The 14,540-nt window shown below is 43.6% G+C and overlaps 1 protein-coding gene across 1 annotated transcript; it reads left to right on the forward strand.

Moving 5' to 3' along the window:
* The first annotated feature begins 5,767 nt into the window (after window positions 1-5,767).
* On the forward strand, window positions 5,768-14,129 carry otulina (OTU deubiquitinase with linear linkage specificity a). Its single transcript, XM_080194823.1, has 3 exons — window positions 5,768-6,013; window positions 11,210-11,331; window positions 13,549-14,129. The coding sequence occupies exons 1-3, from the start codon at window positions 5,846-5,848 to the stop codon at window positions 13,979-13,981; spliced, it is 723 nt and encodes a 240-aa protein (XP_080050949.1). The 5' UTR covers window positions 5,768-5,845; the 3' UTR covers window positions 13,982-14,129.
* Window positions 14,130-14,540: the final 411 nt, after the last annotated feature.

Below are 14,540 nucleotides of genomic sequence, written 5' to 3' on the forward strand. Positions count from 1 at the left end.
GATCGAGCCTTGGAGGAGGAGCTATACCTACTCCGATCAGCTTGGATCATGTAGATCAAGCCCAAGACAGGGGGTGAGAGCGCTGTCTTGTCAGCTCAGATCAGGAATGTCCCAACTTGTTGGGACTCTGAATTGGCTTTAATTTGACTTGATTGGATTGGAATAAAGTAAACAAAAAAAAAATGTGAAGGAGTTGGAGACAGAGCAGAAGAGATTCAGAGGAATGGTTTCAGGGATGAGGAATTTCAATTATGACGATAGATTGGAGAAGTTGGGACTGTTTTCCTTAAAAAAGAGAAAGCTGAAAGGAGATTGGATAGAAGTATGCAAAAGCACCTAATACCTAGGGAGAAACTGCTCCCACACAAAAAAGGATCAAGAACAAGAAGGTACAGGTTTAAAATAATTGTCAAATGAAGCAAAAGTGTCATGGAGTAAAAACATTTTCATGTAGTGAGTGGTTAAGGTTCAGAATGCACTGCCTGGCAGTGTGGGAGAGACAGGTTCAATCAAAACATTCAAAAAGCAGATAGTCTGATATCTGAATAGGAAGAATGTGCAGGGTTGTGGTGGGGGGAGAAGTCCAAAGATATGCAGGTTAGGTTGATTATCCATGGTAAATTGACCCTAGAGTCAGGGAATTAGAGGGGTAAACATGTGGGGTAATGGGAATAGGGCTTGGGTGGGATTGCGGTCAGTGCAGATTCGATGGGCTGAATGGCCTCCTTCTGCACTGTAGGGATTCTATGAAGATGGCCTCTTGCACTGGGGGCTGAACTAGCCCTTCACCTGAAAACCTATTGACCACATCAAAGGCTCTTTAATGCTGAAAGTCTGAACAGAATATCACCCCCAAAGAGCTCTTAAAATTCACAAGCAACAGTAATAACATAGGCACTGAGTGAAAATACTGTACAAGGCAACCGTGTAATAAGAAAGAGAAAATAGCAAGGGACCAAAAGAAGAGAAATGTAAAAATAGATAGATTAGGCTCAGGAAGAAAAATATTAGTCAGAAAATTACACAACTAACCAGCCCAGACAGTCAGGATCCTTGTTAAGTATGCAGGCTGGGACCTGATTATTTCATCTGGGCCTGACTGCTTCCATATAAAATCTGAAAGACACATCATAAAATTTTTCAAATAAAGTGCAATGATATTCACATCTTCTCCAGAGATCAAGATGTATTCTGAGGTGCTTCAGTAATGAGAACATTACAAACATTTCAATATTTTCATTGCAGAGAATACAATTCCTTACAAATAATATATTGGTCATGTAGTAACCTGAGCTGCTTCAATACACTTGCATTGAGTTAGGATTAAACAAAGTCCGAGGAGTTTTACCAGCCTCACTGACTGATGGGCCTCACACAGTGACCTTTCCCCATTGCACCTTGGAAGCAGCTGCCCCAAGTCCCTCAGCACATAATCCTGGAACTAGGAATGTGCCTGTCTGCACCATTCAGTCGAGGACAAATCTCTGCAATGGAAGATCAACATGTTTTGGGCTGATCAAGTAGGGAACCTTGGGAACAGCCCATACAGCACAGTGTCCTGTGTCATAGCACTGCGTGGGATGAACCTCAACAAAAATCATTGCTTCTCCCATCAGACTGTCTTTGCAAAGAAACATTCCACAAGAAGGTGCGTAACCATCTCTTCTCTTTCCCAGCCAATTTGAGGGCAGTTTGTGGCGGCGCAGATACCTTGGATATTCAGAAAGGATCTCACAGAGAGTGCCTTTTTCACCACAAACCAAGCCAGGCCTTGGTGTGTGTTTGAAAGTTCTGGCAATGAGGCATTCTGCCAAATGGCTTTGACACTCTGCTCAGGGAGCCATCAGACAAGATCCACCATTTCCTTTTCTCTCAGGACCTCAAGGACATTATGTACAGACCATTGCTTGATTGTCTTGTGGTCAAAGGTGTTTTTCTCAACAATTTTTTTTTCCCAGGGACAGGTGATTATGGCACAGTCCAACTACCAGGAGTGTTACATGGCAATGTGGCCAGATCCATCTTTTGCAATACCAGGGCAAGGTAGAACCTCAGTATGTAGTGACACTTGGTGTTTCAGTACCAAGGATCTATGCACAGCTTCATGCAACCACACACAAATGTGACCATCAGGATGAGGCAGGCATTGGTTACATTATTTCTTCCCTCATCCAGAGATTTGTACATTATTTCCCTTTGGACATAATCCATCTTGGATCTCCAGATGAACTTGAAGATGATTCAGGTGACTGCTACGGCATAGAATTGGGGTGTAGGCCAGATGTGAGACATGTATAGCAGCCCCAAGAATACCTCACACCTGATGCCCACAATGGAGAGGGAGTGTTGCTCCCACGTGTTCAGTTTCAGCTTTACCTTGGTAATATGCTCCTCTATTTTTGGTGCTGGTCCCAGCCACTCTGAACCATATCCCAGCACCTTCAGTATTCTGACCTGATGGTAAATGGGACAAAGGATCAATCAGCATCATTGGCTCTGATTTAAACCTGATGCCTGAGTGGGAGAACAGTAACTTTCAAACCCGTCAGGAGTTTGATCAATAGTCACAGAATGCTCAGAAAGATAGGATTGTTTTTGTTTCTTTGTCAGAAAGGAGAGTAGGAGCGATTCTCAAGCGCACATAACTTTCCCTTAGTCTTCCTCACCATTGGGCTGAATACCTTCCCCCATCTGGAGAGTCATCTTATCATTTACATTCATGCCTGCCAGATCAGTTCTCATTGGCCAGAGGAGGTCACCAAATTACTCACTCCCACTGGTCAGGTAGTTCTTCTAACTGGGATGAGGTGCAAGCCCAGGGAACAAGCATCATTCTGGATGGTGTTGAGCACCATCTTTAATTGGTCTAAGCCTTTTTGAGGATCCCTCGAAATCTTCATGCAGAGCACCCTCAGAAATGTTTATTCCTGACTGGTAATATTGGGATCAGTGTGACTGTCACTTCCAGGGCACCACTGGCGGCACGGTAGCACTGCTACGTCACAGTGCTAGCGACCCATAAGAACATAAGAAATAGGAGCAGGAGTAGGCCATCGAGCCCTTCGAGCCTGCCCCGCCATTCAATAAGATCATGGCTGATCTGAAGTGGCTGAGTTCCACTTTCCCGCTTTCTCCCCATAACCCTTAATTCCCTTGCCTACCAAAAACCTATCTACCCGTGACTTAAATATATTCAGCGAGGTAGCCTGCACCACTTCAACGGGCAGAGAATTCCAGAGATTCACCACCCTTTGAGTGAAGGAGTTCCTCCTCAACTCTGTTCTAAAGTGCCCCCCCCCCTTATCTTGAGGCTGTGCCCTCTAGTCCTGCTGTCCTTTCTGAGCGGGAAGAATCTCTCTACCTCTACCCTATCCATCCCCTTCATTATCTTATACATCTCTATAAGATCCCCCCTCATCCTTCTAAACTCCAACGAGCACAGACCCAGTCTATTTAGTCTCTCTTCATAGTCCAACACCCTCATCTCCAGTATCAGCCTAGTGAACCTCCTCTGTATCCCCTCCAAGGCCAAAATATCCTTGTGCTAGTGTGGTGACCAAAACTGCACACAGTACTCCAGCTGTGGCCTCACCAGTGCCCTGTACAGTTGCAGCAAGACCTCCCTGCTTTTATATTCTATCCCCCTCGCTATAAAGGCCAGCATCCCATTTGCCTTCTTGATCACCTGCTGCACCTGCAGACTGGGTTTTTGCGATTCATGCACAAGGACTCCCAGGTCCCTCTGCACCGTAGCATGCTGCAGCTTTTCGTCCTTTAAATAGTAATCCCTCCTACTATTATTCCTACCAAAGTGGATAACCTCACACTTGCTAACATTGTACTCCATCTGCCAGGTCCTCGCCCACTCACTCAGCCTATCTAGATCCCTCTGCAGACTTTCCACACCCTCCGCACAATTTGCTTTCCCACTCATCTTTGTGTCATCAGCAAATTTCGACACCCTACACTCAACCCCCTCCTCCAGATCATCTATATAAATGGTAAATAGCTGAGGCCCCAGTACCGATCCCTGCAGCACTCCACTAGTTACCAACCACCAATCAGAATAGCACCCATTGATACCAACTCTCTGCCTCCTATTCGACAAGCAATCCTCTATCCACGCTAACACCTTACCCCCAACTCCATGCCCCCTACCCTTCTGAAGCAACCTTTTGTGCGGCACCTTATCAAACAATAAGATGCCTTATCAAATGATAACGATTGACCCAGGTTCAATTCCTGGCTTGGGTTGCTGTGTGGAGTTTGCACAGCCTCCCTGTGTCTGCATGGGTTTCTTCTGAGTGCTCCACTTTCCTCCCACATTCTGAAATTTGTGCTGGTTAGATGCATTGACCTGAACAGGTGTCTGACTGTGGCAACTCGGGGAATTTCACACTAACTTCATTGCAGTGTTAATGTTAGCCTTACTTGTGACTCATAAACTTTAACTTTGGTTAGCACTGCTGCCTCACAATGCCAGGGTCACCATCTGTGTGGAGCCTGCACGTTTTTCCGGTGTCTGCATGGGTTTCCTCCGGGTGCTCTGTTTCCTCCCACAGTCCGAAAGGCGTTTTGGTTATAGATGGTCTGGAAGAGGGAACCGAGTGTATGGTGTCCAAATTTGCTGATGACACCAAGATTGGTGGAACGGCAAATTGCGCGGAGGGTGTGGAGAGTCTGCAGAAGGATCTAGATAGGCTGGGCGAATGGGCCAGAAACTGGCAAATGGAATTTAATGTTGGCAAGTGTGAGGTGGTCCACTTTGGTAGGAATAATGGTAGGAAGGATTATTACTTACATGGCGAAAAACTGCAGCAGGCAACGGTGCAGAGGGACCTCGGGGTCCTTGTGCATGAGTCGCAAAAACCCAGCCTGTAGGTGCAGCAGGTGGTCAGGAAGGCTAATGGGATGCTGGCCTTCATAGCGAGGGGGATTGAATATAAAAGTAGGGAGGTCTTGCTGCAGCTGTATAGGGCATTGGTGAGGCCGCAGCTGGAGTACTGTGTGCAGTTTTGGGCGCCGTAGTTACGCAGGATATTTTGGCCTTGGAGGGAGTGCAGAGGAGGTTTACTAGGCTGATACTGGAGTTGAGGGGGTTGAGCTATGAGGAGAGACTGAATAAACTAGGCTTGCACTCGTTAGAGTTTAGAAGAATGAGGGGAGATCTCATTGAGACATATAAGATGATGAATGGGATGGATAGGATAGAGGTGGAGAGACTCTTCCCGCTCAGAAAGGACAGTAGGACTAGGGGGCACAGCCTCAAGATAAAGGGGGGGCGGTTTAGAACGGAGTCGAGGAGGAACTTCTTCACTCAAAGGGTGGTGGATCTCTGGAATTCTCTGCCCGTTGAAGTGGTGGAGGCTGCCTCGCTAAATATATTTAAGACGCGGGTTGATGGGTTTTTGATAAGCGATGGGATTAAGGGTTATGGGGAGAGGGCGGGAATGTGGAACTGAGCCACGATAGATCAGCCATGATCTTATTGAATGGCAGGGCAGGCTCGAGGGGCTAGATGGCCTACTCCTGCTCCTATTTCTTATGTTCTTATGTTAAGTGCTCTAGCTATGCTAAATTCTCCCTCAGTGTACCCGAACAGGCGCCGGAGTGTGACAACTAGGGGATTTTCACAGTAACTTCATTGCATTGTTAATGTAAGCCTACTTATGGTATTAATGAATAAACTTAAAACAATTATATTTCAAAACGTTAATCTTTTCCTGTCGATCAGAAAAAGGCCGACCGTCAGCCGGAATTTGCGGTGCTGCCCTAGTCAGGAGCAGCAAGGACTCTGAAGGTTCCCTGAAAGCAACAGAGGAGGGAATCCCCGCAACGTCACCCGATGACGTCACCGGGCCGCCGTGAAGCCGGCTACTGCGCATGCTCCCCACAGGTCGGCGCAATGTGGCGGCCGAAGGCCACACCGAGCGAAGATGTGTTCGACGAGGAGGCAGACGAACTGCGTCTGTCGAGGAAGGAGTGGAACACCTGCATGGGGCAGCGGCTCAAGGTACCCCGGGGGGGGGGGTGGCCGCTGCTCAGGGTACCTGGGCGGGCGGAGTTATTAGACCGTTAGCTGGCGGCCGCTCCGGCCGGGAGCTGTCTCCGTGGAGGAGGCCGGAGTCTGCGCGCGTGCGCGTGCCGCGCCCGGCAGTTGGTGCGCGCGTGCGCGTGCCGCGCGCCCGGCCGTTGGTGCGCGCGTGCCGCGCCCGGCCGTTGGTGCGCGCGTGCGTTCGGCAGCCTGACGCGCGCATTGACAAATCACCTTATAATTTATTGTCCCCAGTCGGGTTTACGCTCAAACTGGCAGTGAAGTTACTGTGAAAGAGGCAGTGTCGGCACTGAGACTTGAAGATGCACTTGTGGATCTTGTGTTTACCATCCTGGTCATTGCAGATACCCTGCACATCTGAAATCAGTTCCATTCAGACACTTGGGCAAGTTCTGCAGCACTCAACCTGCAGAGTTCCTCAAGGAATGTCGGATTCTGACCCAACTACTTTCCAACCTAACTATCCCTCCTGAGACTGGACTGCCCATTTATTGATCCATTCGCTAACATTCGAACTGGGCATTTAAACTTGCCTTATGACAGCCGGTGCTCTAAAAAGGGAGGCATATCCTATCTCCCCAAATCTACTGCACTCCCAGGGTGTTCCCTAAGGGATACTGCACTGTGCATTTCTGTGAAAGGTGGAATTGGAAGTCCCTGGAAGAAATGCATGGCAACATTGAGTCAGGAATTTACAGGCGTAGCAACACAACTATTTTTGCCATTGCTTGGAAGATCAAAGTCCATGTTTCAGATTAACAAACAGGCGTCAGAATGGAGAAATTAAAAGGTGTAGCAGATGTGACATGTAAAATGCAGAGAGGCAGTTTAGAGGAGTGGGGGGTGGTGGTGGAGGATATTAAGTGGTGGGTGCAGAAGAACCTGGAGAAGATCTTTTCCAGATGCTGCTTTTGTTTCTTCACCTGCCATGCTAACCATTTCCTCACCTTGTGCCATCTTCTAATTATTCCTATCTTCCCACCCTATCTCAGACCTTCCCTTTTGTTTTGCTTTCTTCCCTCCCCATCCCTTTGTGGTTCTATTTAAAACTTATTACACCTCTAAAGTTTTACAAAGTAAACGGAATGCCATTGATTTGAAACGTTAACACTCTTTCCATAGCTGCTGCTAAACCTACAGAGTCTTTCTAGCATTTCCTGATTTTTTTGTTTCAGATTTCTAGTGTTTTATTAGTGTTTCAGTTCTGTATTCCAGCTCTCCCACTAATCATTATACTGATGTATGTTCGCAGTGGAGTATACATGGCACTGGCATCAAGCCATCTCTGTCCTATTTACCTGAAGCAAGAAGAAGTATAGAGGTCATTTTCCTTCAAAACATTCATTTGTCACTGTGGGGGAAATACTAGATTATCAGCCTTGGCTCTATAGTGGCACTGTTGCCTCTTGAGTTGAAAAGCTGTGGGTTTAAATCCCAACTTTGGATTGGATCATGTAATCCGACCTGACATTTCAGTGCAGTAATGATGGAATGCTGACTATCAGAGATGCTGTCCGCTTGAATAATCTATAGTCTCATTAGCCCTTTCAGGTACACTTTAAATATTCCTAAGGCATATTTAAACAAGCACCCCAGGAGTTCTGTCCAACAATTATCCTCAGTCAACACCTCCAGGTGCTGTTTGAATCATCCAACTTATTGGGTGCCCATGGGTTGTTGCAGAAGATGAAGTTATTTCTACCAGTATTGTATCTGAGCATTTCCAGACTTGCCTTATTCTGTCAATTTGTTTTTCATTCCATGTTACTCAAGATCATCCTTTTTTCCCCTCCAAACTTCACTCCCTTCTGTCTCTGGCTCACAAAAAACACTCCCCCATGTTACTTATAACTGCACTTTCAAATTCCTTACTATCTACCCTTTAGCTCTTCATTTACCATGGCTGTTCTACAGCTTACTAGCCTCAGCCACATTGCCATCTCTATCATTTGCCCTTGTTCCCACTAAAACCCCTACTCCCTCATTCCACGGTTAGTCCCCCCAGTTCAGGCCTCATCTTAGCTCCTTTCAGCCCACGGACATGAACATTTTATGGAGTCCACTAGCTTAGATATTCACCCTCAGGATCATCCCAAAATAGAAAATAACAATCCCCTATCCTACATTACTGCAAACTGTCATCTTCAACCTTCCTCTCTGCTTCCTCGACCTTCACCGAAGTGCAAAGTGCTCATAGCCTTGTTAGTCACTAAGATCGAGACCTTCCATTCAGTGCATTTGCTGTTTTCCTCCTAACCCACCAAGCTAGGTGGGTTAGGAGGAAAAGGTGGCCCTGGCAAAGATTCAAAACATTCGCTCTTTTCTCTCTCTACAGATGCTGTGAGACCTGCTGAGATTTTCCAACATTTTGTATTTTTATTTCGGATTCCAGCAAAGACCATAATTTGCTTTTGTCTCCTCTAAAGTTAACCTGGGCCTAGCTCTGAACTTACATGTTACGTTTATCTCCTGCCTCCCTTCATGATCCACCAGCTGCTTCTGACTTTATTCCCATCAAACTGCTAGCGTCTGTTAGCTAATGTTATTAACTCTTCCCTCTCCTCCTGTATTGCCGCTCCCCTTCAAATCTGTTGTCATCAACCCTTCTCAAAAATTCTACCCTTCTCAAAAATTCTACCCTCTGTCCTTGCAGAAGTACTGACTGATCTCAAACCTCCTTATAGCTCCAAATTCACATGAACATGTGAATTAGGAGCTGGAATAGGCCACTCAGCTCCATGAACCTACACTGCCATTCCATAACATCATGGCTGAACTGATTGTAACTTCAACCCCACACTCCTGCCTATCCCAGATAACCTTTCAGCCCCCGGTTGATCTAGTATCTATCTAGCTCTGCTTTAAAAAAGCATTCAAAGGTTCTGTTCCCACTGCCTGTTGAAGAAGAGTTCCAGAAATTCACGAACCTCTTGAGGAAAAATAAATTCTCCTCATCTGTTTCTCAAATGAGCGACATGTATTTTTAGAGAGTGACAGTTCTTGAACGTTGTTTCCCAAATCCATGCCCATTTTTCTTTCAGATCCATTGTACCTGTGCAGTCAGGTTTCTGCCCCTCATGCAAGTGTCCTTCATCAATGTCACAAGTGACACGCTACGTAACTGTAATTTCCACTCTCCATTCTCAACTTGACTGCAGCTGTCAATATGGTCGACCACACCATCTTCCTCCAAACACCTTAACTCTATTCTTCAGCAGAGTGGGACTGCGCTTACCTGGTTTTATTCTTATGGACAGAGAATTAATAGCTTCTTGTTCCACTCTCACAATGTTACCTCTGAAGTTTTCATCATTAATCCCTTCATATATCTCATTTACATGTTGCATAATGACGACATCATCTGATTTTTCTTTCATATTCTACATATAAATGGATGACACCCAGCTCTACCTCACCGTCACCTCTCTTAATCTCTCCACTGTCTCTGATGTACCTTGGTGCTGAATGAGCATACATTTCCTTCCATTGTGTATATTGATTGGAGAAGTTGGAACTATTTTCCTTGGAACAGAGTAGATTTGATAGAGGTATTCAAAATCAGGAGGGGTCTGGGCAGAGTAAATGGAGAGAAACTGCTCCCATTGGTGGAAGGATTGCCAATCAGAGGGCACAGAATTAAAATAATTGACAAAAGAAGCAACTGCAACATGAGAAAAACCGTTTTACACAGTGGGTGGTTAGGATCTGGAATGCGCTGCCTAAGAGTGGTGAAGGCAGATTCAGTCATGGATTGTAAATGGGTATTGGATCCATTTCTAAAAAGAAAAAATATACAAAGGCGGCAGGAAAGGGCTGAAGCGTAGTACTAGATTGCTCTTGCTGAGTCAAGCACAGACACAACAGGCTGAGTGGCCTCATGCTTTGTTGTAACTATTCTATGATCCTGTGACCTAAATGTTGGTTTGACTGAACTATTGTCTTTGGTCCCATCATAAACTAGCCACTGACTCCATCCTTGTCCCTCATCACTGTCTTAGGCAAAACCAGGCCATTCACAACATTGGCACTTTGTTTGATCCTAATGGGAACTTTTGATCACATCCCGCTCCACAATGTTGTCTGTCTGTGCTCCTGGCCTTAGTTCATCTGATGAAACTATCATCTATACTTTTGTTATCGCGAGACGTTACTACTCCAGTATTCTCCTGATTTGGCCTCCATTAACTTGAACTCATTCAAATCTCTCCACTTCCTAGATTTATAATATCCTTCGGATCTCTTCACTATTCCCATTCTGCCCTGTTGTGCATTCTTATTTTAATTGCTTCACTTTTGGTGACTATGCCTCCTCCTGCCTGGGACCTGAGCTCTGGAATTTCTGTTCTAAACCACTGTGCTGTCTTAAGAACAACCAAATGTTTTGCTTGTTTGTCTGAGTGTCTCTGTATGCAGCTTGGTATCAAATTCTGTTTGATAATTTCCTGTGAAGTGCCTTAGAATATTTTACTAGCTTTAAAGCACTACATAAAACCAGCCTTCCATCCATTGACTGTGTCTACACTTGCCATTGCCTCAGCAAAGCAGCCAGCATAATTAAGGACTCCACGCATTCCAGACATTCTCTTTTCCATCAGAAAAATGATACAAAAGTCTGAGGCCGCGTATCAACCGAATCAAGAACAGCTTCTTCCCTGCTGCCATCAGACTTTTGAATGAACCTACCTTGCATTGAAGTGTTCTTTCTCTACACCCTGGCTACGATTGTAACACTATTCTGTGCTCTCTTATTTCCTTCTCTATGAACAGTATGCTTTGTCTGTGTAATGCGCAAGGAACCATATTTTTCACTGTATACTAATACATGTGACAATAATAAATCCAATCTTATTGATTAGATCTTTCGGCCCCTGGAAAACAAGTCAAATTCTCAGACTTCTTGGCAGAATCTAAATTTGCATCCTCTGCATTATTTGTCCAGTCTTCTGGGTAGTTGGATTACTAGAATACTTAGTAAAGCTGTTACATTTATGTACCTTGTTACGATCTGGAATAAGGTTCATAGCTTTTATTAGTGTGTTAGACATAGCCTTTGTGGGTTCTTGATGCTGGGAAGATGGCTTGTCATTTTTAAAGTGTGCTTGGCCACCTGTTGGTCACCGATCAATTCACTGGTTTCCAATTATTTATTTCTAGGAAGGCTATAGGGATGGGCTAAATGCTGGCCGTGAATCCACTTTACAGCGTGGCTTCAATGAAGGTTACCAAGAGGGTGTGAAGAAGATGCTGGTTCCTGGACAGATGAAAGGACTTCTGAGGTGAGAATACATCTGAGAAAACTGCACGACTCTACTCATAAACAGCTCCTGAGGGCTAATGATTCACATGGTGCATATCATCTTTTTAAGAAGCACACGTATTTTGGATTTATAGCACAGAAACAGGCTATTCAGCCTGTACGCCACATGATACTCCTTCAAACAATACTAAGTATACTTTTATCCCTCTCACTTGTATTTATTTAGCTTCCATTAAATGCATCAATGCTTTTCATTCAGCCACTGCATGAGGTAATGTGTTCCACACTCTAACCACTTATTTGTTTCATCAATAACTACAGTATCTTATATTTATGATCTCTGGTTTTGAATTCATAAATGGAAATACTTTCCCCCAGGTCTACTTGTTTAAAGACCTGTACATGTCACCTTTGTCTGCTCTCTTCTAAAAAGTAGAACACCAGCCTGTTCTGTGTTTCCTGATAGTTGTACCCTTGCCGTTTTGGTATCCTTATAAAAACATTTTGCATTCTATCTAATGCTTCTGTATTCTGTGTGCCACGCCTTCATAATTAATGTCACCAAAACCTGACAGCCTCGCTACATCCATGAATGTATTTAAAAAAGTAGATGCAAAAGTAGCCAAATATTGAGTCAGATGAAGGAGGGCAACCTAATAAATGGAACATGGATATCTGTGCTTTGAGTTCCATTTGATGGGAGTGTGAAAAACAAAAATAGCCAGGGTAACCAATAACTATATTGTAGATATAGTGTAATGATCTCAGTAACAATGAGTGTAACTTTGGGAGCTTATATAGTTTATCCATTAACCTAATGTAACATGTCAATGTTGCAATTCTAGCTCTGATTACAATCAAAAATATGTTAATCATGTTAGTTGACTCAACATCCCAATATATGGAAAGATGAATAAAACACACAATTCTGCAAATACACAGCTGTCCCATTGCCATATGAAAAATGAAAAGAGACTGGTTAAGATTTTAGTCCAGAACCTTGGTCTGAGAACTGAAATGTTCAAGTTCAAAATATTAACCTATTGTTTCTCTCTTTGGATAATTGATAGACGTGCCATTGTTTACTTGTATTTGTAATTACCAGTGTTTGAAGAATCACTTTATAAAATGATGTTTGTCACTCCTTATTACTGATAGAAAATGGAAAATTTTCAAATCTAATGAAACATGAATGCAATTAAATAGGCTTCCAATGTATGGCTTGGTGACTGTGAAATGGCCTTCATCACTGCTCATTTTGGATGATCTAAGGAGTGACTTGTTCATTTTGGCATTGCTCAAGTGTTTCATGTCTGTAAAGTTATCAAAAGATTCTTATAGATAATCTGATGTGCAATATTCTCCATGATAGCTGTACGATATGTTTCATGTAACTCTCAGGATTGTACAGAAGCAGTATAAAAATTTTTAGTTCTTGCAGCTGGCCCCAGAATTCAAGAGTAGTATATTGCCCACTATGTGCTTTAATTGATTTTCATTAAATGTTTGTCCAAACCCCTTTGAAAATTACTCATGTTACCAGCATTTGTTGATAACTGAGCAAATAATTTAAAATACCCATCACCCTGTGTGAAGTAAAGTTATATTTGAATATCCATTTACTTTCTTCCCACACCTTCTTCATTCTATGCTGCTTTGCTCTTTGGACAATTATAAATTATTTACCAAGGTTTCTGGAAATAGTTGTTTGCTTATTAAATAATTAGAAGGAAAACTTGAATGCTGAATCTACAGTAAAAGCAAAATCTTGAAAAATCCAACTGGGGGAGAAAGCTCAAGTACCTGCTAATTTGGAAGTGCTGATAGATAAAGGCTCATATTTCTGTGTAGCCTTGCACATGATGATGGACTTGTGTCTTTGTGAGATAATAGCTCTTCCAGCCCTTGTTAACAATGTCAGATTATGGAACGAAGCTATGACATTAGTTAAGTGAAATGTTCCCAGGAACAGCTTACAGTGGTAGTTTTATATTAAACGTTGGTTTAAAAAGTCTGATCCAAAAATCACATCAACAGGAAATCAAGTTTGTGGACTGAAAATGCAGGCCTCCCCTATATTTTAATTATGATTGTTATTCTGTGAATTATTTATAGTTCATTATTAGTCCCTGAAGCAGGTCTGTATTGCCTATCTTGCTTTTACTTTTACAGAAAGTTAAATGATGCAAGTATGAAATACCCTAAGCAAATCTAAGTACATTTTCTATATTTGCAGTGCCTTGCTATCGTGGTATCACCTGAATGGAAGCGATCCTAATCTCCTGGCCAAAGTAAACCAACTCCTTGGTGTTGCTGCCCAGCAAGAGGAACTTATTTTTAGAAATTTGAGTGCACCCCTCCAAGAAACCACTGTTGGTGATGTAACGGAGAGCATCGAAGACATGGGCTTGGACACTGTGCCAGAAAAGCAACCGGAGGGAGATAGCTGCGGTAGTGCTGAAGGTGAAAGCTGCAAATCTGGCAGTGGGATTGGAAATCACGACCGTCGAATCAACAGTACCACTGTGCCGCATCAGAGCTGCTGTAGGACTGCACCAGGAATTGATGAGGCAGCAATGGTAAAGCAGCTCTGCCGAGATTGTGCCCTCTTGTTGAAAGATTGTGAGCTTCCTTCAGATATAGCACTTCATTTCCAGCTGCAACCTTAATGTTTTACAGAAAAGGCTGTGCGTCCAATATTTTCCAATATTTCTTGGGAGCTTTTTTAATGTGATTAATTCTGACTATTCACTACCTCTGGAGGCAATAAAAATAACTTCATAAACGATAAAGGTGATTGCATCTAATATCTGGTTGTTATGTGCTGAGGAGAAGAGATGATTTGGCCTGTACACATACCCTATTTCTTTCTCTGATGTCCTCCCTGTGTTCCCCAATTCCAGTAAGAAGTCTCTCAACACACGACAAGGGTCATGGGTGGAGAGGGGGACTCGTAGTGTTGAGATGGTGGTGTGGGCTTGTTGGGCCGAAGGGCCTGTTTCCTGGGCTGTTTTTGTTCTTTGTACACCATATTAAAGTCCAACAAGTTTATTTGATAGTAAACCTACAAGCTTTCAGAATGCTGTTCCTTTGTCAGGTGAGTGGCAAGTTCTGTTCACAAATAGGGCATACAAAGGTGCACACAGTTTACAGAATACTAATTAGAATGTGAGTCTTTACAGCTAATCTGCAATTCAAATCTTCAGTCTTAAGTCTGAATAGCAAAGC

Source organism: Carcharhinus amblyrhynchos, chromosome 8, assembly GCF_965287045.1.
Source record: "Carcharhinus amblyrhynchos chromosome 8, sCarAmb.v2.hapA, whole genome shotgun sequence".
Classification (NCBI taxonomy): domain Eukaryota; kingdom Metazoa; phylum Chordata; class Chondrichthyes; order Carcharhiniformes; family Carcharhinidae; genus Carcharhinus; species Carcharhinus amblyrhynchos.